The 27,931-nt window shown below is 39.8% G+C and overlaps 1 protein-coding gene across 3 annotated transcripts in view; it reads right to left on the bottom strand.

Annotated features, from left to right (window-relative positions):
- The window catches only part of SATB1 (SATB homeobox 1), a 70,338-nt gene extending 51,021 nt beyond the window's left edge, over nucleotides 1–19,317 (bottom strand). For all 3 annotated transcript variants that reach the window (XM_075705346.1, XM_075705347.1, XM_009482617.2), the window contains exons 1-4: nucleotides 19,107–19,317; nucleotides 15,135–15,311; nucleotides 14,204–14,330; nucleotides 13,353–13,476 (exon numbers count right to left, since the gene is read on the bottom strand). In XM_075705346.1, the coding sequence (XP_075561461.1) occupies nucleotides 13,353–13,476; nucleotides 14,204–14,330; nucleotides 15,135–15,311; nucleotides 19,107–19,317 (639 nt within the window). The remainder of the gene's footprint in view (nucleotides 1–13,352; nucleotides 13,477–14,203; nucleotides 14,331–15,134; nucleotides 15,312–19,106) is intronic.
- Between the last annotated feature and the right edge of the window lie 8,614 nt (nucleotides 19,318–27,931).

Consider the following 27,931-nt stretch of genomic DNA (forward strand, 5'->3'; position numbering starts at 1 on the left):
AACACATTTCTACAAGTTAAAAACATTTTTTCAAACAGAGATCTCATGAATACCCAAAAACATGCTATCTGGTTTCTGAATGCTAATTAATTTCAACTAAGGAATCTGATTTTTTTTCTGTAGGAAGGAATGCATGCTTTTGAAATGGAGTACTTCAACAATAACAGACACTGAAAACAGAACACCCCACAAGTTTAATTTTGCACTAGTTTGACACTGGCTATTTCCACAACTGTTTTACATTCAAACCCGCATCTGCTAAATCTGGCTATAAGACAGAAAGGAACTATTCTCCCGCTTTTCAAATGAGATTTTATTTATGTTTTACTATTTATCAAGTTTTTCAGTATAAAGCCTTGTAGCAACATTACGGTTTTGTCAAGCGGTAAGTAGAAGATACCTCATCTTCCAAGCAGAATATGAACAGTGCTGCCCATAAACCCTACAGTCAATTTTCAGAGCTGAAACACTAATCTTGACAGTAACCTTTTAATGTATTATATTAATGGCACAGAGGCGTTAAGCACCTTTTTTATAATTCTCAATAAAATGAACATTTACTGAACAATCTGTCAAACTACTGGCTCCATTTTTTAAAGCCAAACTTTTAAGGCTCTATTCTATTTTGCCTTCCATAAATCCTCCACTTTACATCCCTCGACACCAGCAGGGTAGCATGTGCCAATGCTGCAACCCTAACATGCCTTTTAAAAAAAAAAAAAAAAAAAAAAGAAAAGAAAAAAGCTACAAGCCTTTGTCCCTAGACCTAGTTTGAATAGTGATAAAGTGCAGAAAAGAATAGAACTTAAAGATCTGGGGGGGGGGGGGGGGGGGGGGGGGAGATCTTTTCATAAAGCACAGAGGAACTTTGTTTCCCCAATCCTAGCCACTATCAGTGGCTTTTGTTTGCGTAGAAATCGCAATTATCAGTTTTAATACAAGCCAAACTCTGAGGAGTGCTTATTTCTCAGAAGACTCTAAGTTAGCGTTTTTCAGATGAGAAGGGAACATTCAAGCCCCAACCAGATAACACAAAATTATCCCCAAATCAAAGATTTTAGCCTGCCTGAACTTACGCCGGCCCATGTACTGCAAAAACCCAACCAGGGCAAAATGTGGTTCCTAGTGTTCTGGTACATCAGAGAATTATCATCTGCCACTCCGAATAAAAGCAGACCAAATATATCCAGCCACTAGCTGGTTTTTGGACAAGGAATGATGAAATGGACAGTTTAATTGCATATGAAGAATTATGTTAAATTCCTTGGTCCATTACCTTGAACTATAGCAAGTAATGCAGTGGAATTTGTTGTCATATGCCCTATAAACACGTAGGATAAGGGAAAAACCCACAGATGGACAGAGAAGAAAAAAACTTTTGTTTGTGCCTTTGGCATTGCACTTGGATGGCTATCTGACCTCCATACCGTTGCCAGGGTCAGAAGTAAGGATCTGCATGGCAAATGCTGGTCATATAAGTTAAAACTGCCTAAAGGCAGATTGAAAATGATGGCACAGGCTTGTCTTCCAGTACACAAGCACATCTTTCCTCCTTTCTGCTGTCCTTATATAGCCTAAATTATGTCCTCCTCCTTTTCTGCCTTATGTTGTCTTTAAGTATTATAAATGTACATATTAATGTAAACATACAGCTACATTGAATGTAATGAGGGAAGATATAAAACAAAAAGAACCCCAATTGTATATACATACATATATACATGTATTTATATATGTATAGAAATATACCCACACACAAGAAGATTTTGAAAATCAGAAATGAGGATTCAGCATCTGAAGGAACTGATCCTTGCACTATTTTTACCATTTTGTAATGTAAATTCCCAGTTGCTGCATGACAGAGCAACATTCTCCCAATGTTTTCCGAGCATCTCCCACTGATGGATATAAATAAAGCTCAAATAAAAAGCTGCTTCCCAAGATACTAGTCTTATATCTACAAAGGTTAAAAGCTTAAAAGAGAGAAAGATAGGTAGGTGGGAAATGTTAATTCAGATGTGAACAACTTCATAACTGCTTTATAAGCTTTATGGCATAGTGTCTGAGACTTAAAAAAAAAAAGAAAGAAAAAGAAGTCACAACCTCAACCTATAAAAGGTGAGGAGACATAAGACATTTTTGTTCTCATTGTCAGATGCCCAACATGAATCTCTTTAAGAATCCTGATTTTTATTGCACACTATTTATAAATGGCAGGTACTTGGTAGTAAAAGTCCTGGCTAAATACTTCCTAAAATCAACCTGGATAAAATATAAAATGCAAAATAATCAGTAATTAATAAGTTAATTCTTGGTTTACTTTGCAGAATGACAGTGGTCCTATATTTTGAAGGGTGTATTATTACACCCTAAGATTTTGATTCTGCAAGTGCCTTTGCCAGAAGAACTCTGAAACCAGGGAAAGCACTATCCATTTTAGCCAGGAATCTCTTTGAGAAAGCTTTTATGAAGTAACTAGATTGCTTTAAACTGCTCTTTCAGCTTGAACTGAGAATGCAATTTTCAAGGGCTCTCCACCCAGACTTTGGTGCCCATCACAAAGCCATCTCAGGGCACACAGTAGGAATTTCTGACAGATTAAGCTAAACCCAGAAGCTGTGCTCCAACCATGGCTGGACTTCAAGTACACAGGACAAGAGCTGAGCTACTCCAGGGTAAGCTCCATCCCTCCTTCCCAGTCCTGTAATGTGGAGGCAGGGTCCTCAGCCCCAACCATTTCCCTCTGCAGGCTGCTGCTTTCCCATGCTAGGCAATGCACTACGTGAAGCCTGCGTGCCTACGCGCACCTCTTCTCCGTGGGACACAAGAAACGAGACTAGAGGAAGCTGGAGCCCAGGAGGACAATCCAGATCATGTACAACAGATGTGGACAGGGCAAACCAGCATTTCTTGTACAGGAAAAAAGGTTGGGGTAGGTGGGTGGGGCCTTGGAGATCTCACAGACTGATCTGGTGAAAATCTAGAGTAAGAGACACCTTCTGCCTTCCTCTCAGGTGGATTGCTTTTATTTCCAACCACTCTGTCCAGCCAGGTCAGAATGCTTCCGACTTGTTTGTCACCTGGAAATGCTAATCCTGATACACATGCTTCCAAATGCTATCCTAATGCAAATGCTGCATGTGATAGGGGACATTTTAGATATATTAATGCATTAAATGCAGCTTTGGGCACATAAAACTTTTCCACAAAAATTAAGTATATACATTCTCCTGATAGAGATGTTGGTAACTGTTCTATCTTCAACTGACCGCAAGGGTTGTTTTCTACTTTTTCCAACTTTTCCAGTTTTTGTAAAAAGGCTCTTCAAAATTGTTTAGCATTATCCACTACGCTAAGGAAGATTTCCTTGCTGGGAAATAGGACATGATTTTCAGCAAGTCTCTTCTCGGATTCCACTGTTCTGCTAGGCAAAGCATCAGATGTCTGGCATGAAGTTGAGCCCTAAGGCACAATGTCCAGACAAGAAGTCATCAGACTCCATAGCACTAACAGTTGTCTTGCTGAATTTCTTTTGGTGTTTAGGATAAGCCTTTTATTTGATCTCTTCTCCTGTTTCTACACAAGTTTTTTGCAGATTTTTAAAGCAAAAAGGGACCATTTTGAGCATCTAATTGGACTCTACACAAAAACAGACCCTAGAAGTTCATCTAGCAGTTTCTGAATTCAGCCAAGTTACCTGTGGCTGAGCTAGAGCAAACATCTGATATTGATCTGAAGACTTCTTGTGCTGGATCTTTCACCACATCCCATGGTAATCTCTTTCACTAGATACATACTTTTTTTAAAAAAAAAAAAAAAAAAAAGTATGACTAGCTTTTAGTTGAACGTCATTAATTTCCGCTCCTAGTCAGTGCATCTAGCATGCCTCTGATTGCTTGCTTAAATACCCCTCTAGTGCCAAATGTAACATCCCCTGCCTATCCTTTGTTTAAATGGTTAAGTGTCAGATTTATTATTTCAGGCCATGTGCCTCTTTATGAGCCACCTGTACTTCTGATTATTCTTAATCATATAGACCCAAATTTTTGTGAGGATATTTATGCTGCTAAAAACACATGAACAAACTTCTTTCTGTCCTGAGAAAAATGTAAAAAAATGCCAGGAGAAAAATGAGTTACAGCATGAAATTTGCTATGGATTCTTAACTTCTGCTAAGTTAAATCATATGAAGGTGACATTTTAAGCAGCTGTGTTAGCCAAGATATTAGTTTTGCTTCTGTGTTGCTGCCTTTCACTGACAAGACTGACTTTGTGAAAAGTATAGATGCTCTGAAGAATTCATAAAAAGATGCAAAACTCGATGAAGGTATCTCGAAAGAGAAATGTTCCAGCTAGCTTTCCATGTGGAATATGCACATGCATTTTGAGGGTCTATTTATTCAAAATGTTTTCTTAGTTACCCTTTATATTAAAATACATAAATTAAAAAAAAAATGTAGCTAGATTAGGTTTGGCACACAAAGCTCCTCCTTACAAAATGTGCAGAGTAAGGAACACAGCTTTAAGACCTTGGGGACATACGAGCTGGCAAGTGTATTTTGGTGGGATTTTATTGTGATACACACACACACACACACATATATATATAAAAAAAAAAACCCTCCACAATTCTAAGAGCGCCTGGATACACTGATTCAAATACAAACACACTAGGTAAACTTCGGGAGCTGAAATCTCCTCTCATCTCTAGGAAGGCCACTGACACCCATGTCCTCTGCATGTGCCTCGTTTTTTATCATCACAAAACCCATTCTTTTCCATGACAGTTTCCTAAAAAGTATCAAATCCTTTGGGAAAGTGGTACAGCCACCAGGCACAGGTTATGCTTTAGCGCAGTTTCCCCCCTCTTCTGGTGCAAGGTTCCGAAAGAACTGCAACTCTCAGTGTAGGAAATCTTAGTACTTAGAAAAATAAAACAAACATAATTAAGAGACAGGTGTATACGAGGAGAACCTTTCATGTGTTCCCACCCCTGGGGAACAGAAGTTTTCCCTTTTGAGTAGTTTACTGCATGGCTTGGAGTGAGGCAGGTCTGAGGTTGCTGCTGTCCTGAAAAACCTGTCCTCCGATCACTGCTGCAAGGCACCAGGGGAACCTAATACCATTTGTGCTGTTCTTGAAGAAGTGTCCAAGGCAAGAGAGACAAAGCTTACCCTCATCTTAGGTTTTCCTATCAACCTGTTTAGTAATTAATTATTAATTAAAAAAGGAAAAAAGTCAGGGGGAGGGAGCAAGCTTTGAGAGTTTTGCTCAGGGTCTGTTTGAGAAATGCATCTCTCTCCTTCTAAGTGATGATTACAGCCAAACACTGCAAAGAGTCTGGTCTGACAAGGTGAGAGTTGCTCAGCTCTTAGCACTGCCTCTCAATAAGTGGGTCCTGCTTTGCTTTCATTCCTGTCAGGTAAAAGATTATTACCAATTCACGTAATTCTCTCCAGATGCATCTTTATGCCTACACCCCTGTGTCCCCTAACACAGACGTACCTCAGCTTTAAATCTGCTGACAGTGACGCTAGAGCACCTACAGAATTTGCTTAGCTTTTGGGTAGGTTTTATAACCACACTGATCTCTGTGCCTCCCACCACTGCTAGTAATAACTGAACCAGTCAGGGAAGGTCTCTGCAAACCAGTCGCAGCAGTGATTAAGATGTAGACATACGTATCTCCTCGCCCTTTAAATAGAAGGCTTAATTGGCGATGTGGATAGCAGCTTCCTAATGGACAGAAATTAAACTCCATTTAATTCCTGAGCAGACACTTCCAATGCACAAGGTTTACCACACATTTAGAGCGGGGAGGGAGGGGGGAAGGAACGAGCCGCACGCACAACTCTCTCTACCTCTGACAATCACCGAGGAAAAGCAACATGAGGACCAGAATGGCATAAGTGTGGCAGGTGTGAATTGACCTGCACTGGCAAAGCTGCGAGCTGGGAAACTTGCAAATCACATGGTTGTGCAATACTTGGCTCCAGTTAGTGCTATCATGTTCTTTATAAAAAGTAAAATATATAAAAAAAAATCTTAAAGACATGTACATCAAGTTAAGGGATTAACTGTCAAGTGACATTACTGAAACAGAGACAATATATTTCTTTATTGTTAATGAAATTCAGTTAAAAGTGAAGGAAGTGATAAAGAAAGTACTGTTTTGTAATGTATTTTACATAAGAACGTAATATAGAAAGGGAAGTGCAATTAAATCTTAATGTGGACTTTTTTATTTTTAGTTTATCATCTGGTTTACATTTTGAGCCCCTTTGCAGCAGTAAATTATGCTGGCATTTCTTAGGGAATAACTGCCATGTTAATTTAGTTTAATAAAATAACTGACAGAAAAGAGGGAAAAGAAGCAAGAAGAGACAGTACCCCCCCACACGCACTCCTTATCTTTAGCTAAGTATTCAAATGCTTTCTATATGAATTGTCCGTGGTCCAACTCCAGCACCATGTAATAATACAATACATTACAACACAGTACAATACAATCTTGGGTTTCTGTAGCGCCCTTCATGCAAGCATCCCAGGGTGCTTTACAATCATTATGAGTTAAAATTAAAACTGAAGCACATACAATTCCTAATAGAATAATTTTAAAAATGCTAAACAGAACAAATAACTTTTAAGTCTAGATTTAAAAGTCCCAACAGCCAGAGCTTTCCTTACTTCAATTGGCAATGAGTTCCAAAGCTAGGGAGCAAAGCGTCTAAAGGCTCTCTCATGTTATGTTAAAGGATCTCTCATGTTGTTTATACTTGTGCAGTACTCTACAGCCAACAATTTGCCAATAAGAAGAAAAAAAAGTCTTATTTGCAATCTTGCTTTAAAGAACACTGGAGGAGCAGTTTGTTAAATCTCTAATAAAGTTATGGAAAAAATTAAATAAATTGGGGTTCGCGCTTGGCCATGACTGTGTTAAAAAGTATTCGAGAAACATGAATGAATGAATACAGAATTTTGTAGCAGTGTATTACCTGACTGCCTCTTAACCCCTAAATGTAAAAAGAAAAAAAAAGCATGGTTATATACATGGTTTTATATATATACATAGTTATATATAAAAAAAAGAATATCACCGCAAATATTTAAAATGTGAGTTATTCTATATACCATTCCCAGGACCACCGAGTGAAAACAGAAGTCGAGTAGGGCTCAGTTCTACAACACGTGCACATTTTAGAAGGAAATTGTATCAGAAGAGAATGTGCTGTGTTCCTTTTTTATTCTGTCACTTCCCTAAAACTTGAAGTCCATGTGATGCAGATAATCATTCACAGCAGTTCTCAAAATTGCTGAGACACAATCCCAAGTTGTTAGCACACAAAGTGGGGAGCACAGCCCCAAAAATGTTATTCCCTTGAAAAGCATGAATTTTGTACTTTGTTCACAGAAGAGCCTGGGTGAAGACAGCTGCTTATATCTCCATACAGCTGACTTTAAAAAAAAAACTAAAAAAAAATCAACACTAGCACCATCCATCTATTGGACTCTTCTCCACTTTTTCAGAAGCAGAAACACAAGACCTCATGACAGAACAGATACCAGGTGACATGCTGACACCTTACAGAGTCCTCAGAAATCAGAAACTGCATTTATTTGAGAAAGAAAGTACGTTCCCCTCCTCCCCACAATAAGCCGTAACTATTTTGGAAAGGGAGGACTTTGACACCCTCATCATAGTTGATTCTAATGAAGAGCAGAAAAAAAAAAAAAAAAAAGCTATGTATTTTCTCCTTCAGTAGGGCGCTGCCTAGATAAAACAGTTGTAGACTGACATAGCTTTAACACTGAGAGTGTTCAGATGCATCCAGAGAACACAGATCGGTGACCAGAAGATCAGGCTACCGAAAGGTTGAGCATCCCTGCAAATGTCCCCACACGGCTCTACCAACATGCACATTTCATCCTCCCCATCCCGTCAGCAAGAGGCTCTGTACTGCCTGTTCTATCTGGATGACTGAAAATCACAGGCGCAAATTTTAATAGTTAATTGCGAATGTTTTAAAAATCCAGATACCACATCAGCTTGAAGAGACATCAGAGTGAACGCTCTTGAGCAACTGAGGGGTGGGTTGAAAGGCCCTGCCTGCCAAAACCTGAGCCCAGGCCCTCAAGGATTTACTTCCCTGAAATAATTAATGACATCTTTAAAATCTAAAGTATAGTAACTTCTAAAGTAGAAAAAAGGAGCTGCATTCCTTACTCAGGTTATTAATTATTGGGGGAGGGGGGGAGGAGCAAGAAGAGAGAAGGAAAGGAGAGAATCACAAGCAACAAAGAAATCCAGTGACTTGATCTCAGGTCTAGGCAGGTAAAATTGAAAGGGGAGGGCAAAAAACACCTTTCAGTTTTGTAAAGCGTGAATTAAAATTGCTCATAAAAAGCATGCATTTTGGCAACTCTTAATAGCGCGTTCCTTGGTTATTTATAGGTCTTTTAGGAAATTATCATTTTAGCAAATGCAACTGGTTTTGGTTGGTATTTTGGCGGGGTGGGGGAGTCAGAACAGCAGCGAGGAAATGCCAGAGGATTTCTATTACACTGCTTATTTGCTATGATGGCCAGGTGCCTTCAGATCAGGTGAACTGAGAAACACTGATGTTCTGAGCAAGCTTTCTGTCTGGCGTCTCTGCCAGATCACATAAAGCCTGCACAATGTCTGCATAAAACAGCATGCAAATTCAGGGCAGGATATTTGAACAAAAAGGAAAAAGTATATGATCTATATTGTGCCCGTGTCAGATGCAGACAGTCATTCACTACAGCACAGAAGTTTGATCAAAATGCAGTCAGGATAGCTATATTTATCACAAGTGCAAAACTATTCAGACTTCAGTATCATACCAGCACTTGTTCTGTGTGCTCATACGTTTTACGGAATGCAAGCGTATACCCCTCTAACTGAAAAAAAAAGCGATTCCCTCATCATCAAGAGCACACAAATATCTTCAAAAAAAATTCAAAATAGTAATACAGTGCACATAAATTACTATGTCCATAAGTATCAGAGACTGGATATATTCCATGGAAATATTGCATGTCCCCTACAAAATATTTCAAAACTTAATAAACCATGAGATTTGAGATTCTACTATACATCAGGCCTGGATTTTCTCATCTCTAATGCACTGGCTACTGGTTGTCCTGAGAGTTAGGCTAGCTATAACTATGGGGGAAGAGAAAGAATGAGTAACTTGCTGCAGAAGTGCTTTTGCAGTGGTTTGATAAAGTGCAAAAAAAAATTTATTTTTTTTTTTAAAAGCCAAGCCTGTTTGTGAATACTAACAACAATCATTTAGAAAATCTTTTTGTAGAAAAAATTCAGGTGAGATAATACCACTGGGAAAGTCAATGTCATTTGATCACTGCTGTATTTTCAAAGCAGTGCCCAGATACTAATTAATCTCTACAATCTCTTCGTTTGGTAGGTGACTTGTTATCTTTCTTTCACGGAAAAGATTACAGGAATGCAAGATAAGGGGTACATCTAAATGTTCAAAAGCACACAATGAGTTTGTTCCAGAATTATCAAAAGAATTTCCAGCCTTTTCTTGGGCCAACAGGCCATGTTGCTCTCCTCTCCCTCATAAAAGCTTATCTAACTCTCTCTCTCTCTCTGATAATTCAATAGCGACAAAACAAAAAAAACCCCTTACTAATATCAGTATAAATAAGGTCTGTAGTATTTCAGTCATTTTAACTGTGGAAGTAATAAGAGACTTCTGCACTAAAAACTAAAACAGAGCAAAACTCTGAAAGTGAAATATGAAAATGCTAGGACTAAGGCTGAGTAGAGAGACGGAAGGACTAACATTAAATAAATAAATGCAACAGACCTGCCTGCCTGATCACTTTAGAGCAGCTCCCAACAGACTGAGGTAGAGTAGAGCTTCTGTGCAAGGGGTTGGAAATAAGAATTGATGGTAGAACAATTTCTTTACAACCCTTTGGAGACTGAAGAGCCAAAACAGGAGGGAAATGAGATCTAGGCCACTCGCGAGATGCACCAATTTAATGGAATGCACAAGACAGCCCAAAATTGAGCCCTAAATTAAATTCCAAGTTGCCTTCCCCATCAAAAGAGGTCTGGAGAGGAAGCAGAAATGAAGCGAGCCGTATGTATCAAACACAAGAAGTCTTCAACCCGGCATCTGTGTATGCTGCTAGTCTCTAGCAATAAAATCTGCAAACCCGAGGTAAAGCATGAAAATACACACTACAGTGCATAACTCAGAACAGGCTTGGCTTTTCCATGTGTAATTTGCCACATCCTTTTACCTTGCCTGCTTGATACCAAAAATTTGAGACTAAACCTCTGGACGGATGCTTGCGATTCCATGGCAATTCAGAGCCATGCATTTGCTCTAGTCTGTCCCAAGCCACGTCAATGGGGATTGCCCGCGATGCGGGTTCGTACACTGAGCGATAAACCTGGCCTTCAGGGGTGGCCACAACAGTCACAGAGCGAGACAATTACCATAGCTTCAAAACAGACCATGTATTCAACTCTTCTAATGAGAGCAAGAGTCACAGTGGTATTTTACCAAGGCAGGCACGAGGAGTTCATACCTGTACGCCCCAAGGTTTTAGTTGGGCAAGAAAGCAAATAGCAAAAAAACTTAAAAAAACAAAACAAACAAAACAAAACCCCACTCAAGTAGATGATGCTGTGAAGTTTTCAAGACTCTACAATTAAGACAAACTGGATCTCAAAGTTTGTTTGCTCATGTATTTTCAAGCTATTAAATATATCTGCGCTATAAAAATAGTTTGCTTGCATTCTTTTGCAGGACATAGAATATCAGTATTCTGAATAAATATGAGCAATTTTTTAACACACAAAATGCAAGATTAATTAAGAAAATACAGTAAATGCTAAGTGAGGATGATAATTCTCAGTTTTCCATGCTTAGCTAGGACTTCGGAGATGCCATGCATCGAGCACGGCAACTTAAATACTTTACAACAAATCCTTCCGTGCCTACACAAAATAGAGTACTGCTAATGACAGTGACAAAAACCTATATCTACTCTCGTTTCCACTTTGAGTCATTTCTCTGTGGTTAATAAATTATATCCATAACAGTGTTAATAAGTTATGGTACGGTGTCACTGCATTAGTTTGCATTTGTGATGAAGCACTTCATATGGCATTACCTATGCCCGTGGAAGTACATAACAGGAGAGACCACTTCTCTGCTCTCAGAAGAGTCTCCCATGCTGGCATTTTGACAGACTCTCTAAGGAAACGTTGCCTGCCGACCTCCGCCTTGCTCTTACTTCTCACCTCTGTTGCAGCAGCACGCCACACCACTGCGATGCAAGTCTCAAAATTTAATATATTTAACATAACACAGACACTCTTAAATCAGTGTCCTTTCCATAGGAGCGATATGCAGTGAGTTATTAGTTAGGCAAATACGGGAAGCATTCAGGTCAATTTAGTCATGTGAAAAGGACACCGTCAAATCAATGCGTCCTCCCTCAAGCTCCCAGAGGGAAATAGGAAGATTTAGACTGACTGATGGGCTCTCAATCAACTGCTATAACAGCTCGTTTTTCCGAAAGTTAAGAATAAATAAATGTATTTTAAGCTTAATGTGATTTGGTCTTTAAAGAAAAAAGAAAAGCAGAAGCTATTTAAATTCTTGCAACCCAACTACCACAGCACTGGTGAAGACAGAGATGACAAAAGTAATAAGCATGCTTTTAACAACAGGAAGAAGCTCATGGCTTTAAGTATATTCCTTTACAAATAAAGAAGTGCAAAACAGCAAACAAACAGCCCCAAATCAGAGTTCTGTAATCTGGGGTTTTGGTCGTCTCAAGCGCTAACTTCGAGAGCTGTTATTAGGCAAGATGGTTTTTGTCCATTAAAATTATTGTATAAAAATTCAGTATAGTTTAAAAACAACTGTTTAAAAGAGTGTAATTATTGAATTGTCTCCAGTACAATACCGTCTCTAGTGAAGTATTCCTTTTAAAAACTTTTCTGCTTTATCATTTCATCATCTACATATATACAGAAGCTGCTACGTGAAACACTACGTCTAAATAAAAATGAAATATTCCATCTCGATAGAATTTACTTGCTTTCCATCAGCATCAAGTAAAACCTAGCATTATTAGATTAAAATGGAGAAAAATCCCAAATTATCCGCAGCCTCCATAAGCCAGCAGTGCAAAAGCTCACATGCTTTTATAGTAGGTACATACAATATAACTTTGCAGACATGTTACTGGAATGGTTTTCAACCAGTGAAGATAATTTTGATTATTTCCACTTCAAAACTTCCTATATTGGAGCCACATCACTGAAAACAATCTAACCTTAGGGGAAAAAAAAGTGATGGGAAAACAGTCTGCTAATATATACGCTGGAAAGACAGAGAGAGAAAGAGAGTAGTTCTCTATAGATGAACTGAAGTCTTTCGGAGACAAAGACTCCAATATTCTGAGCAAGAGAAATAAAATCCCCACAAAAATACCTTGACTTCCTTAATTTCCTTTTTCCCCTCCCTACCACAACTAGCATCATTTATTTGTACACTCAATTTGTCTCCACTGCACCACAACAAAATACATTTTAAAAAGGTAAAAATAAATATGACGTTCCCACCACAGCATCACTGGACACTGTACTGCATGGAAAAATAAGTTGTGCCTTCACAGTAATTTGGCAAAAGAATGAAAAAAAAAAAAAAGGCAAAAAAGAACAATACGACTAAGGCTTGAGGAAAGCATCAGTTCAATATTTAGCAATGCATAAATTGAGGTTTCATTATGTTTAGGTATATTTTGATTAGAACTAATAAATGGCTGATTTTCCTTTGGTTGTTTGCAACACAACACATCATCCAAAGAGCTTTATTCTTTATTCCCTTCTCATATAGCATGCCAAAGACTGTCTCATTTTATGAATTAGCATTTAAAACTACTGTAGGTTATCTAACAAGCATTCAGATTCAATAGTACTTTTGACAGCAGTAAGTAAAGAGCCTTTTAACATCTTGAACACATGTGTTTGAAAAAAGTAGTTACATCAAAGCAGTTCAAAGACTGAAGACAAAAACCAGTTACAATCCAGTTTGCTGTGAGACAATTTTAGTGTGGTGTAAACAACCTTTCACAACTCCCCATGGGAAACATTGTAAGACTATGTTCAAAATGAATCAGGCATATTTATAAAAGATCATGAAGTGGTCAAATGAATTTGCATTTTTGGCAGATTCACTCCACGGGTACTACTTGCTACAGTCTGTAGAAATCTCAAATCTCACATCAGCGTTGCCTATAGTGCTTTATTATTTATTACATGTTATGCTAAGTACCTGTGAAAGGGGACATTCCTTGGCCAATGAACTCTGGTTCATATCCTTCAGTAAGTCCTTCAGAGCATTTCTTACTGTTGTGTGAGACCATTGTTCAGGAGGCAAGTCTTCTAGTTTAGGGCAACTATTTGAAACACAGATTAGAAAAGGGATTATTACAAGATTGCATCCTGCTGCAGAACATTCCTTTAAGACAGACAGATTTCATTTTGCGCATCAAGCAGATGCATCTGGAGATTGCTCTCGGTCTCCTGATTGTTCCGATTAGTTAATTACTTTATACAACACATCTGCTGTATTGATGCATGAATTATACATCAGCTGCATGTGGCGACTATTTTTTCATGTTACTTCTACCTTCCTGCTCTGATGCGCTTGGTAAAACAATTTAAGGTGTAATGCTTTCTCACGACTGATCATGAAAAGCATTAATATATTAACCATTTTTTTCTTTTTTGTTACCGTGAAATTTAAGAACCTAGACAGCAACAATAAGTGTGAGCAAGTCATTCTTTTACAAAATGCACACAGATGGTACTGTTCATGATATGCAAAAATATTTTTCTCTTAAGTAAACTTTATGTAAAATGCCTTCTTGTAATGCATCATTTAATTGACTAAAATGCAATATAGTTTTAATGAGATATCCAAAGAAAATCTATGTATCAGAGCTATAAAAGTTTTCTGCAATAGTATACTGTAAGTTAAAGAAGAATTAGAGTAACTAAAAAGGAATTTAGATAAGCCTTTGTACTTTGAGCACACAGCACAGTGGGAATTAAATACAAGCAATATTAACAGTAAGAGCAGACAAGTAACAGTTCACGTCCCAGAACTGGTATGCAACTTACCTGTGTAACTGGATTTTCAGTGTGACCACATGATACACATCTTGCAGCATGTCTGCTACTGTAGCATCAGGGGCATCTGTCACATAGGAGAGTGGAACTGGATTCCACTTCCCAACCTGGATAAGCCCTGCAGGATTTTTATTTTTTAAGGGGAAGGGCAGTGGGCAAGAAGGGCAGGAAAAATTGAAAAAAAGTTATTTACCTGTTAATTCCTAGGGGCAAAATAAATACCTGATTTTAACAAGATCGCCACCTTTGTATCTAGCCTCTTAAATCTGGCAAAACAAAAGAACACCCCCCCCAAAAAAACCCCACCCACACACCAAGGATATGCTTTATCTATATTATGAAATTATACAAATGCATTACAGTAGAGATTTTTTAATATGCCTAGAAGTGTATTTTCCTAAGTTCCCATGAATTCAGCAGGACTTGATATAATAGTTAGCATTCCTCTTAATAAATTAGAAAGGATTTTGCAATGCAAGGACCGAGTTAAAAAAAAAAAAATACTTTGCAGTCTATAAAACCATCAGGAACAAAATAAAAGAAACAGAGCTGGATATTCAGTCATAAATGCAAGTTGACTCTCAACAGTCCATCTGCTCAAATATGCTTTACACTTCCTTGTGGATCCTCAGTGGAGCAGATTATTAAGGTCAATAAGCATACTAATGATTCAGTTGAAGTCTTTTTTTTTTCTTTAAACAAAAGAAAAAAAAAAAAGAATCTACCTCCACATTCCCCACGAACAAAACGTGCACTAACTAAACAAAAATAGTAAGGGGGAAAAAAAGAAAAATACAGAGACAGAATCTGCAAGAAGTTTAAGAAGTAAAACCTGCATTGCATTCCTGAAAGAAATCCTGCCCCTCCCCCAAGACCCCACAAACAAACATAATTCATCGTACAATTTCATAATCTTATTTACCTTTTGCTTGGGCAGCAGAGCTGTGAGAATATCCAAGTGATAGCAATGCCATTTCAATCAGTTGGTTGAAAAGCATATCCTTCCTCACCAACACAAATTCTGCATGCTCCTCCTTAGAATCATACTCAATGGCATTTTCATAATGTTCCACTACACAGAAAACTGGAAGCATACTTCCTATTAAAAAGAATTAAATTTAACGTATTAAACTTGAGTTATAGTAGAGTAGGTGGGTCTATACAGCGTTATGTAAATAAAACCTGTACGAACAGGCAGAGGAGGCATCAAGAATCATCACAAATATTTGATAAACATATTCCCCGAGTCCTTTCCCCTCACCCCACCAAAAAAAGACAAAGTTCTACAAAACATACATCTCTCTGAAATGCAGAAATGCAAATTTATCTCGCTTGATCGGATACAGATTAAAGAATTACCTTCTATAGAAATAGACTGAAGGTTGACTGAAGAGAAGTTGATTCTCTCTGTCCTGCCTGATTTGTTGTGAGTAGCAGGCAGCATGAGAACCTAAATACATACTGCAGATGTCTTCACTGTAAGCCATTTTAGTACCAGCTACATAATTTTGTTCGTTAACATTAAAACTTTCTTAGTCCTGCCAAAAATATTTAATTGCCTTCAATATCAACAACAAATCACCTTGCGTGTTACACATTCGCTCTGAAAAGAGTACACAAGGAAACAAGGCAAAAGTTAACACTAATTCATGCCTCATTCATCGAGTGCACTTGAGCACTACTTTCACTCACATCTTTAAGAAACAAATCATGATTTCAATGCCATTTTAAGAAGTGTACCTGCAGTTTGGGCTTTTTTTTTTTATTGCCCCCTGTACTTTACGTTCAACATTTCTGCTATTCATTGCTATTTTGGTATGCCTGAAAGTAATTACTAATTTCTAGTTTTATAGCATCGCACAACAAACCCTTCCCTACGCTGCACGGAATATTAAGCAAACAACCTTCTTCCCTTTCCTTTGGCTTTTTTTTTTTTTAATTTTTTTCCTCCCTTTTGACAACAGACAGAGAAGTAACAAATGACCCCAGCTGTTTTAGGGACAAAGTCTCTCCCGGCAATCAGATTTCTAGACTTTGTGAAAATCCCTCCTGGCCTCCCAGACGGATGCGAATGACACGATGACCTCGGACCTGCGATTTTAGGGCCCGGTCCTGTCCCGCTGTCTCCAGCGGCGCAGGTAAGGATCTCGTAATGACAGAAAGCAAAAGGGTTAAAAGCAGATGTACAGAACTGTCTTATGGCAGCCTGCCAGAGGGGTATCATCTTTAGCATAAATGATGACAAGGGTTATTTTAACAGGGCACCCAGGAACTCCAATTAGTCCTACAATGTTAATGCCTCTATAACCACTGCCCTCTAGACTTGCGGAAACCTCCTAACCTGCTAGGGTGCACCAGACATACCACAGTCAAAAAAGAAGATTTACTCTTGACGATAGACACACGCTTGAAGACCACGTCAGTTGATTTGTACTCTAACATATAGCAAGGAATCACGATAAAAAAGATACCTCTTAAGCACGTATATTTAAACTACATCTGTTCACCAGAGAGTCAATCTCTGGCAAACAAACCCCTTCAGGCTCGCTTGGAAAAGCTCACAAACTCACTCCAGTTTGCCCAATAGGCTCAGCATGAAAGACAAGACTAAAAGCTTGCCAATATTTATGTAGCGCAGGAAAGAGCTGCGCTTTTTTTTTTTGTCTTTTTTTTTTTTTTTTAATCTAAGTGAGACTGGTCAGAAAGGGAGAGAAGACCAAAGCAAAAGCAGTACATGCAAATTGGTGATTTCTTCATTGGTTTTAATTAAGCTATGGAGAGCTTTCTAAAACACACACACATGCTTCATCTGCAAAAAGGTGGTGGTTTTTTTTTTTTCCTTCCAGGCTCTCACAATTGATGTTTGACCTACTACCGTCTGACTCAGATTAAGGGCTCAAAATTCTTAACAAGTTTCACCATTAATACCTGAAGATAAAATGTAAACAAAGCTTCATTTTAACAAACAGTGCAGATACGCTCAAAACCAGCTAAAGCGTATTTGTTTTTTTCCCACTTATCAGTTCCTACAAATTAAGCTATGATCAGACACAAAACTAGCAATGCACAGGTACTTCGCTGCACGTCAGCACACTTTTTGCCGGGTACAGGGTCTCGTGAGTTGCAGCGTTCTGAAAAATGTGGTACTTTAAACAACCCGGGGGAACCTCCTGGCCAAATTTTGATGTACAGCATAGATTATCAGAGGTGGATCCTGGTAGTGCGACACAGGTATCATCTGACTACAAATCAAGCCACTAAATCTTTTAGCAAACTGTCACTAGTGTCCTTCTGTTAATGTGAAAAATGTTATATAGGAGAGCACAATCTCAGCTGGCTGATCACTCCTGCTAGTACTTGGCAAGACCTCCAAGTGCAGCAACTTCATAACCTTCTAGTATTAAAGGAGAGAGCATTGGTCAGTGCTCGCTGCTAAAAATACAGCATGATTTAAACCTGAAGGCAGTGTTAGAGCTTTTGCTGAAGGTTTACGAGTCTGTGTAAACAGCACGTCTGCCATAAGGAGCAGTGAAGTCTGTAGAATCCTTGTCTAAAACTGTCCTGGCATTAAAGTTTGCTGTGCAAATATCACATAATACCAGAGACAGCTGAAATCTCCTATTTAGGAATTTATGGAACTTATATGTTTGCAGGCGTCAGAAAGTCCTTTTTATATAGCCCCACTGCTTCACTGTACAATATTAATGCACTCTGCTTGAAAAGCCGTAATAAATTATATTTTTAATGCTCTTACCCTGGCTTTCTTAAGATGCATACATTCTTGGCAAACAATCAATAAATAGGGTAATCATGAGCAGAGGCCAAAGAATTTGCTGAAGTGCTGTTTTTCCATTTTTAATAGATAAAGATCTAACAATACGGACTGCTGTGTCTGTTCATTTCGGGATCAATATATTCTTTGTTTTCACCAAACCGAGGAAAAAATAAATGATTGTACGATAAATGTTATGCATCAGACACAATGAAATTCCTCTGCCTTCTAACTTTGTGCGTTTAATAGTCTTGGTTGCATTTTGCACTTTGCTTAGCAAATGCAAGAAAAATCTGGATTATAAACATACACCAATTATACTGAGAAAAGTAGAGGCTGTTTTAAAACAAATGCCAAATTACATGCAGCATATTTTGATTTAAATTAGCAAGCCTACAGGACATGGTCAAAAATACTTACACATTTTGATAAGCAAAATTTATAGATTATTGTCCATTAAAAGTATTTTCAATGCAAACAAAAGCCATCCATATACAAACATCAATGATTCTAAATGTGCCTTTTCCTTGTGTAAATGTCTAATTACAGCAAACCAGCCACTGAAAAATATGACACCCAAGTTGTTCATTGTTCAATAATGAATTGTACTTAAGAAAATAAACTGCGAAGATTGACATCATAAATGACTTTTCCAATGTGATACCTAAAGATTTACACTCTCTCCTTTAAACCAACTTGCAACTGTTAATGGAAATACAGCTGCCCTTCCAAGTTTGGACCATCATTAAGAGGAAAGGCGAGAATTTCTTTTGGGGGTTCAGTATTTCCTCTGACATGTTTTCGCATTTCTTAGCTCAACACTTACTCAAAGAATTAATGCATTACATTACTTCTATTTCAATGTAGGAATTTGCTTTAATCAGGGCAGCTAGCCTTTACCTTAACAAAAATCAGACTCCACCCTGTAAAGCAAGATGCTCCACCCAAGCATGAAGCTTACATTTCCCAAATGTGATTTATATCAGACTTGGGAATATATGGTATTTTAGAATGGAGATTTAATCCTGAAATATAAATCAAGTAGAGTCTGCAAAAGTATGCTTCCCCCCCCCAAATATTATAAAACATATTTCTCTTATGCAGAATTATCAAAAGTGTTACCTTTTCTAATGTTAGTTTTCATCAGGTGTCCAGAGTGTTTTAAAGGCACTCCTTGCATTTTAGTTCCTGTACTTCCAAGTCTTCCTCTTCCTAATGGGCTCCCATTCTGTTCCAAGCGCGCAATTTTGGCTGGTGGACCCTTCGGATCGCTTACATTGTTAGACATTTCTGAATGTTCTTTCCCCTGAGTTGCCTCGTTCAAATGATCCATACTCAGTCCCGCCTCTAAAGATCACCTGCCATGATTCAAAAAAAAAAAAAATATATATGTTGTACACGTGTGCGCATATATATACGTACACAGCCTGCACATGTACAGAGAGAGAGATATGTATCGTAAGCTCATAAAGAAGAATAAATAACTATTTTAACTGGAAAGAAGACACCTTTTTTAAAAGAAACAAACTTACTCTCCAAAAATGACCTCATACCCCAGTTTACAGACAGATCGCATCATAATCTGGTGGAATTACTTTTTAAAAGCCACCTAGAGTACCCCTTTAAAAAAAAAATCTTCAGAGATATTCTACTAAATCTGAGAGAGACTAAGACTCATATAAATGATGATGATTGTCAAGGTATGTGCTCCAACACAGCTATTGTTACAAATCTCACAGAAAGGTTTGTTATTAATCCCGGGTGTTGTTACTGTGCTAAGAGAGACAGAGACATAGAAAGAAAAAGATTCCAGTGAAACATTTCTCAACCTGCTTGGTTAAGAAAATGGATGCACAACAATAGATTGTTAAAACTTCAGTTGGGGGAGCAACAGATTTACTAGAGGTGTAGAATATTGTCCATTTACAGTTCCTCCCCCCCTTAAAAACAAAAGTTAGAAGAAAATTTAACATTTAACTTTGGAAAGCAGTGGCGGAAGATGGTTGCTTTTGAGTTTCCTAACCAATGTTATACAAAGAGTTTATCAACTTTTGCAAAGTTCAAAATATGCACGTGAAATTTTTCAGATGTTAAGCTTTAAGTGTTAAATGGAGTAGTTTATTGAATTAAGAAAAATAACTGAGAAGGTAGCATCTCACAAAACATAACGCTGGAAAAAAACCCCACAATTTCTACAGTACTTTTGAAGACCTCTAATACAAAAAAATCCCAAACAAAAAACCCTGGGTGATGCTGAGTTACGTGCTGGCACAGCTATTTGAAACCAAAAACCAGAAGTAATTTCAATAGCAAATTAAGAAAAGTTATATGTTAAGCATGCTTATATTTCCCTTTTTATAAACTTTTGAAACCTCCATCCACGAATAACAATTCCAGTTAAATCACTAAAAAATCTCCCAAGCCTGGAACGTAACGGAGTAAGTTTTGAGGGTTTTTGTCACTCATCAGAACCTGTTTTGCCAAGTATATTAAAAAAAATCAGTTGCTGGGAACAGAGACATCTTTCTGGTTATGACTGCATTCATCAATACTGTTGTGACTGTTAGGTATTTTACCCTACCTTTCTCTGACTGAGAAAGGTGTGACTACACTGACAATTATGTTATGTATATAATATAATGACTAAGGACAGGTGACTAGACATTAATTTATGAACTAGCATTTACATTAGCAAGTACAAATACGAATACTGGGGAAGTCATATTTAGAAAGACTGGTGTGAATCTGGTAATTGCTACTTTCTTTCAGTTGCCTAGTAATTCAATACATTTTTTGCACATTTCATAGCATATTAAAGCTTAAACATCTTGGGGGAGAGGGGGGGTATATACTTCTATGTCATTGGTATATATGACAACGACAATTCTGTAAACTATTTTTTTCTTGTTTGAACACCATGCCGCTTTTCCTGATACGGTGAAGAAAGAGGTAATATATTAATCTGAATGTTTACAAGCAACCTCAAGAATGCCACCGAAGAGCTAAAGTTCAGAAAATGGTTATTTTTCCTTATGCTGTAAGGTGACAGGCTAAGGTTTACCATTCATCTTGCTCCCATCTGTTTTAGGTCGTGTGTCTCATTAACAGTAAATGTGCCTATTTCAGCCACTTTTCAAAAAGATTTTTTTTTTCTTTACTCTGTTAACTGCAGCCTAAGCAAAGAATTACAGACCCAAAGCGTTAACATCTTCCGACGTTTCTGACGATGCTAACATACTATAGGACTACTTCTCTGAGACTGGTCTCTCTCAAGAACAAGAGAATTAACAAAAAAGCGAAAAAAAAAAAAAAGGGGGGGGGGAGTTAAAAACAAAAAAGCTGAAACAAGAAAATCCTTGTCACTTTTGGCAACTTTAGAAGTACTCTAAGGCACCGAGGTTCTTTGCTACAAAAAGTATCTAGTCATCATGAGTCAGAATCGCACTACATCATGTACAGTGAATAAAAGTGATAGATCGCAGTTTAGTTAATCCACTGACTACAACCAAAACACCAAATGGGTCATTTTCGCTTGGCCTGAGAATACCCACCCATCGGCATCCTTTCACCGCTTAGTCATCTTGTAAAAAGCTTTATGTTACAAAGCAAAATTACATGCACATAAAACACCTAATTTACTCGTTTAAACTCCATGCCCAAGGCTAAAGTTCACCGAAACCTCAGTTTGGAATAGTGATGAGCAACAACCAGCATGGCCTGCCCAGGGAGAGGGTTGCAGGGAAGAACTATCATCTCCACCGGTTCCAGGCCGAGAGTTTCCCCGGCTTTCGCATTTAGGCATCTTTCACAACTACAAGTTTTCATCACAGGCACCGAGAGAAGAGCACAATTTCAAGGCACAGTTTCCCAGAGACAGCGTACACGTACGGGCACACCGCGCAATTTCTGAATGAGAGTCGGTGCCGTATCTCCTTTTGTCGCGATGTAACGCCGCCGGTATTATATTATTTCTTTCTCTCCTCCTGAATCAGCCCCCTCCCCATGCCTTTCCCCTCCTCTTCCCTCCCTCCCCCATAAAAACCCATAATCACATCTGAGAGAGGCTCCGCACTTATCCGTTCCATATGGCTCTCACAATCCAGGCCAAGCTTTCCCTGTGACCTTTTAAAGAGACAAAGAAGCAAAGTACTTATCTAGAAACAGAAACACTGCAGTTTTCTGAGTGAAATTAGCAAAACCGACCCGAAACTCACCACTTCAAAACTTGACAGCATATAAATAACAAAAACAAAGGAGGTTTCCTTTGCAGCCCGAGCTCTTGAAGAGGAAGAAGTTCAAGACTGATGTTTTCTAGGCCCCCCCCTTTTTGGAGAGGGGGGGAGGGGGGGGGGGGCAGCAGACCTGAGGACTACTTCCCCTAATATTCTCTTATTTTTTCTTTTTTTTCGTGGTGCTATTTTCCTCTAGGCGGGGAGGGGCAAAAATAGATAGCGAGAAACAGAGTAGCCATGAGCAAAAATGGCAATGGACAAAAAATACAGATTAAATATCTTGTGAGAGCGCCAGTTTTCGAGGTTTAGCAACGGAAGAAGGAGCTGAAGATCAAATTGATCAGACAAGTGTAACGCTCAAAACGAGGAATTCGTAATAATAAGAATAAAAAAAAATAAAGTAGCAGGTTTAAATTGAGGTGGAGGGTGACTTAAGCCTAGCTATCCTTTCAAAAATAAAACCAATGCGTACAGGAGCAAGTGAGAAAGGGGGTTATTTAAAAAAAAAAAAAAAAAAAAGAAAAGAAAAAAAAAAAAAAAAGGCAGCTTTTCTATCCAGTGTGAAGAGCAGAAAGTCTACTTCTAGGTTGTCACACTATTATTCTCCAATAGGCACCCAGAGGAGCAGCACACACAGAAGGAGCCCGCTCCCCTCCCCCTCCGCAAAAATACACACCGTAACAGCCCCCAAACTTTCTGCGGAAACCTCAGCCCCAGAGATCGCTACTGGAGATTAAAAAAAAAAAAAAAAAGTGTAGAGAAAATTGCAGGAAAAGGCACTTAAAATGCCACTTTTAATCTCGCCTTTGCGGTCCGGGGAGGGGAAAAAAAAAAAAAAAAGAGCGAAGAGGACCTGTCTCCTCTCATTTACCGGGGGCTGTTGTGCGAGTGAGGGGGGAGAGAGGGAGCGAGAGAGGAGGGGAGAGAGAAAAAGAACAGAGGGGAGGAAGGAAACACACACAACAAGGCACACCACCACCACTACAAAAAGTGACGAGGTTTCACTCCCTCCGAGTCCAAAACCGGGAGAAATTCTAATTTAAAAAAAAAAAAAAAAAAAAAAAAAAAAAAGAACCAACCCTCTCTGTTTAAAAAAAAAAAAAGAAAAGAAAAAAACCCAACAAAAAACTGGTTCTGCTTCTGCAAAGAAAAAAAAAAAAAAAAAAAGCAAAATCTGGGAACTCCGAGAAGAGTTACTCGCAAGAAGGGGTAAAAAATACAAAATAGAAAGGTTGCAAAAAGCCAACAACAACAAAAACCGAGCCAGCGAAAAAACCCAATAATAATTGAAAAAGAATAATAATGGTAGGCTTTGTTTTTTTGTCTCTTTTTTTTTTTTTTTTTTTTTAATTCAATTCTCGTTTCCCCTGGCTGGCAGAGTACGGTTGTTATTTAGGCCGGTTTGGTGGTTGTTGCTGGATGTTACATGGATATATGTGTGTGTGTGTGTGTGTGTGTGTGTGCGTGTCCCCGGACGGAGCTGCCTCGCTCTGCTCTCCCCCCCTCCTCTCTCTCCCTGTTTCTGTCCCCATTAAATTATTAGTTGACTCATCACTACTCCTCCTCCTGCTGCTGCTGCCGCCGCCGTCCCCTGCTCACAGCCTCCTCTCCTCCTCTCCGCTACCGCTCGCTGCTGCTGCTGCTGCTGCCGCTGCTTCTTCTTCCTCCTCCTCATTTTAATACAAAATAACACCGAGGCCACCGGCTTTTTTTTTTTTTTTTTTTTTTTTTTTTTTTTTTTTAACAGCCCGAGACGGGAGGAGGACGCAGCCTCCCTGCTGCTGCCCGGAGCCCTTCCCCGGCGGCCCCGGATCATCCGACGCGTCCTGGGAGAGAGAGAGAAAGTGGCAGAGGAGGAGGAGGAGGAGGAGGAGGTGGTGAAGGAGAGAGGCGTGGGGGAGGGGAGCCGGCGAAGTGTGGGGGGCGGGGGGGTCGGGAGAGGAGAGGTGGCAAAGGGGGACCGCAGTGAGGAGCGGGGAGGGGGCTCCGGGCCGGGCTGGGGCGGGGGGCGGCCGCCGGCGGTAGGTGAGCGGCGGGGGGGGTGGGGGGGGGGCCGGGGGAAGAGGGCGTGCGGCTTCCGGGCGCGCACGAATTTGCAGCCAGCTGGGTGCGGGTGAGGCGGCCCTGCCTGCGCCGCGCACAATGCCCGCCGCCCCGCGCGGGCAGGCGCGCGGCAGATGGGGGCCTGCGGCGGAGGGGGCGGACGGGCGGGAGCGGGGCGGGGGGGCGGAGGGGCAAGCGTGGAGGGTGGGGGAGAAGAAGACGACGAAGAAGAGGAGGAGGAGGGGCGGGGGTGAAGGCTGAACAATATCCTGCCGGCGCCGCGCCAGCGCAGCCCCCGCCCCTCCCCGCGGAGGCTGCGCGGGCCGGGCAGGTGCACGGCGGCGGCGCTGCCGCCGAGCGGGGTTTCCGCGGCGGGGAGGGGGGGGGGCGGCGGCGGCCGGGGCGCTCGGCCCCGCGCCCCCGCAGGTGGGGGCGGGCCGCGGGGGCAGCCCCCGGGGAGCCAGCAGGCCGCGGCGGGGTGGGGGGGTGGAAAGAAGTCCCCCGTCCGCCCCCCCCATCGGTACCAACAGAGGTGAAAGAGAAGCACCGGGCACGTTAGAAGGCGGCGAAGGCTGGGCGAGCGTGGCCCCCTCGTTCAGTGGAGGGCATCGGCCACACGACGAGGGTGAGGCGGTGGGCGCCGTGGCTAGCCAATTCCCCCCACAACGCACCCTAGGTAACAGCAATAAATCACTCCCGCCTCATAACGGCGAAGGGCGACGGCCCCACCGCGGTGCGGGGCGTCACAAAACCCTCCCTGTATCCTGTCAGCAGAGCGGGACTGCAAGCCACCGGTAAAAGGTGAAAACTAGGAGGTGGTAACGTATTGACAAAATAAATAACTGCGAGACGGGCATAACTTTTTCCCACAATGCAGCTGGAAAAAAGTAACCCAACTAGACAAACTTGAAAGCAACAAGTTTGTACAAGCTACGAGATAAGAGAAAAATTAAACTTCTTTATTGATAAACTGCATACTGTTTGAATATACTGTGTCTAAAAGGAAAGTTGCATCATCAACGACAGAAAACATGAACTGTTGCACAGGCAGATACATGGCTGAAATGTTTAGGGTAGTAACTTTTAAAAAACAACAACAACAAAAAAACCCATACCAAACTTACGCAGCAAAAGTAGGCACGTGGGGAGGCTAATACCAATTCTGTAATACGCAAAATAGCACGGGCTCTGAACAAAGAAAAGGCAAATCAATAAATCTATGAAGAGCAGAATTGTCGCTACTCATACGTAACTTACTATAAAACAAGAGGAATGCATCGAGACTAGGTAAAGAAACAAGCTGATGTTTACCAAAATAAGCACAAACGGCATACAGGGCATGCAGGAAAAAGAAAATGGTAATAGGGTGAAATACATGAAATATTTATCGTATTCAGCAATGCACAAAATAGATTATAATCTCAGAAGCAAAGAAATGCAACGCTCGAAACTGAATACGCTGTTACATAATACTATTATTCAAAGCAGAGCGAGTGGAGGTGGCATACATAGGACACATGAAAAGTTGTATATATGTTGCATGTCCTGAAAAAGGTTACTAAGTTTGTTACCAAGAGTGCTGAAAAGGAAAAAAAACAAGAAACATGTTTCACAAAGAAAAACAAGGGAAAATGTAGATGACATCTTCCATAACATATGATCAAGGGATAACTGTCTAGCGGGTTGTTTATTTAGAAACCAGTCTTTTTCCAAGATTGAGTATTATTCAGTTCCTCTTAAAAAAAAAAAAAAAAAAAGAGAGAAAAAAAGAATTATTATTTCCCGATACATCTGAATACTTGGAGAAAAAACAGTGTTAACTAGTTGAATTCAAACTTTGCGGGCACAATGGAAAATATCAACATTGTACCATTTTTCATCCTTTTCAGGAAAGCCTGATACAGTAAATTTCAGCAGTGAGCAAGACTGACCACTAAAGAAGAAAATCATGAAGGATGAGAGAGTTTCAGCTGGCAGTATGCTGCCTGCAGTATGATGAAGGAAAAGGACAGTGAAGATAATTTGAGATGCAGAGCTGATTAGAATAGAGCAGATATTTAAAAACATGATTTGGAACAAGATTTGGGACTAAAACACCACCTTATAGAAATGATTACAGATAGAACAATAACAAAAAAAAAAAAAAAAACACCAACAACCCCCCCCCAAAAGATTAAAATCTGTTCTAAAATAACTTTTGCTTTGGTGTTCACAAACCATTCCCTTCATGGTCAAAAAACCTTCAAATGTTCAGATTATAACAAAGTGATTAATCTCAAAAGCAGAGACAGTGAATTAAAGGAGCAGGGAGATAACAATCTGATAATACAGGAGCACAGAAGGCCTAATAATGATATTATTATGCACACTAACCAAACACTGACAAACAAATATTCTGTTAATTATATAATCATGCATATGCTTCCTATGCTTGAGATAAATGGTTATGGAAAATAACTCTCTTCTTGAAACTGCATATATGTACTAAACCTTATAAACTCCCTACAACATGGATTAATCTAATTCCCGTACATCACTTATGCCTGGTAAAGTATTTACTACAGACTTGGAAGGCTGAGCATGGAACCCTTGCTTTGACTAGAAAGCACGAGTTACTGAAGGCTGCTACATCTTGACATACAGACAACAATCAGAGTTCTCTTATCAATACCAAACTACTTGGAATAAATTCAAGATACAGATATCTGATTTTCATTAGACCTATGCCAATTTGCACTTCACTGTGTCAACTTTGATATTAAAATGTTCCACTAGAATAAAGATATTTATAATAAAAACATATATAAATAACAGAAGATGAATAGATATTGTCATGGATACATATGCAGGCAATCATTTAAACATGCAGCAATAGTAACATCACATTTTTCATAGCTTCTAGTCAACATACAGCAGACAAATATATGCTTAATAAAGCTTATTAATCCTTAATAAAGTTGTGGCACTGTGTTTATGATATATAAATGCATTTTGCACTAGGTTGTGTTGAAATAAGACAAATACTTAAAAAGTTGGACTGCGTTTTTTCAACCCCATGGTGAATTAACTCTGGAGCAGCAGTCTCGGTAGCTGCAAAACAAAACAAATTCTCCAGTGTGGCATGCTGCCTCGGTGCCTCCTAAGGTCTCTATTCCAATCTTTTCTTGTTGAAAATAAATTAGGAAATATGGGCCCAAATCTTGAGGCTTGGCTCTTGTGCAACGCAAACAGAAATGACCTGGCAGCAGAGCAAAACCAGCATGGCTGTGTATTCTCTTTTATCAGATTCCTTTGGGGAGATCAGGCTGATTGGGTTTTATACATGCGTGCTTCTGACAACTCTGCGGCCATTTGGGTAACTCGTAGGCACCAGCCCGTGCTGGAGTTGATGCAGAGCTGTGCAGCGGGACTGCCCGGAAACTCACTTCAGTGGGGATTTGAACGCGTTTTCCCCGCTGCAAGGGGTGATGCGTGCACATCTACGGCTAACGGTAACTGCTGGACAGCAAGGCAATGAAAATACCAATCCATGGCTTTCTGAAGGTAAGTATCTATGGCCGAAAGGTGGATGGCTCCCCGGTGGGCTTGTGCCTAATTGCCGCATGGGTTAGACAGAAGTGTGGGTTAAGGGGAAGAATGCGCCCTACTGTCCTTTCCCACGTCTAGCTCTGC

This window comes from Pelecanus crispus, chromosome 2, assembly GCF_030463565.1.
Source record: "Pelecanus crispus isolate bPelCri1 chromosome 2, bPelCri1.pri, whole genome shotgun sequence".
NCBI classification, from domain to species: domain Eukaryota; kingdom Metazoa; phylum Chordata; class Aves; order Pelecaniformes; family Pelecanidae; genus Pelecanus; species Pelecanus crispus.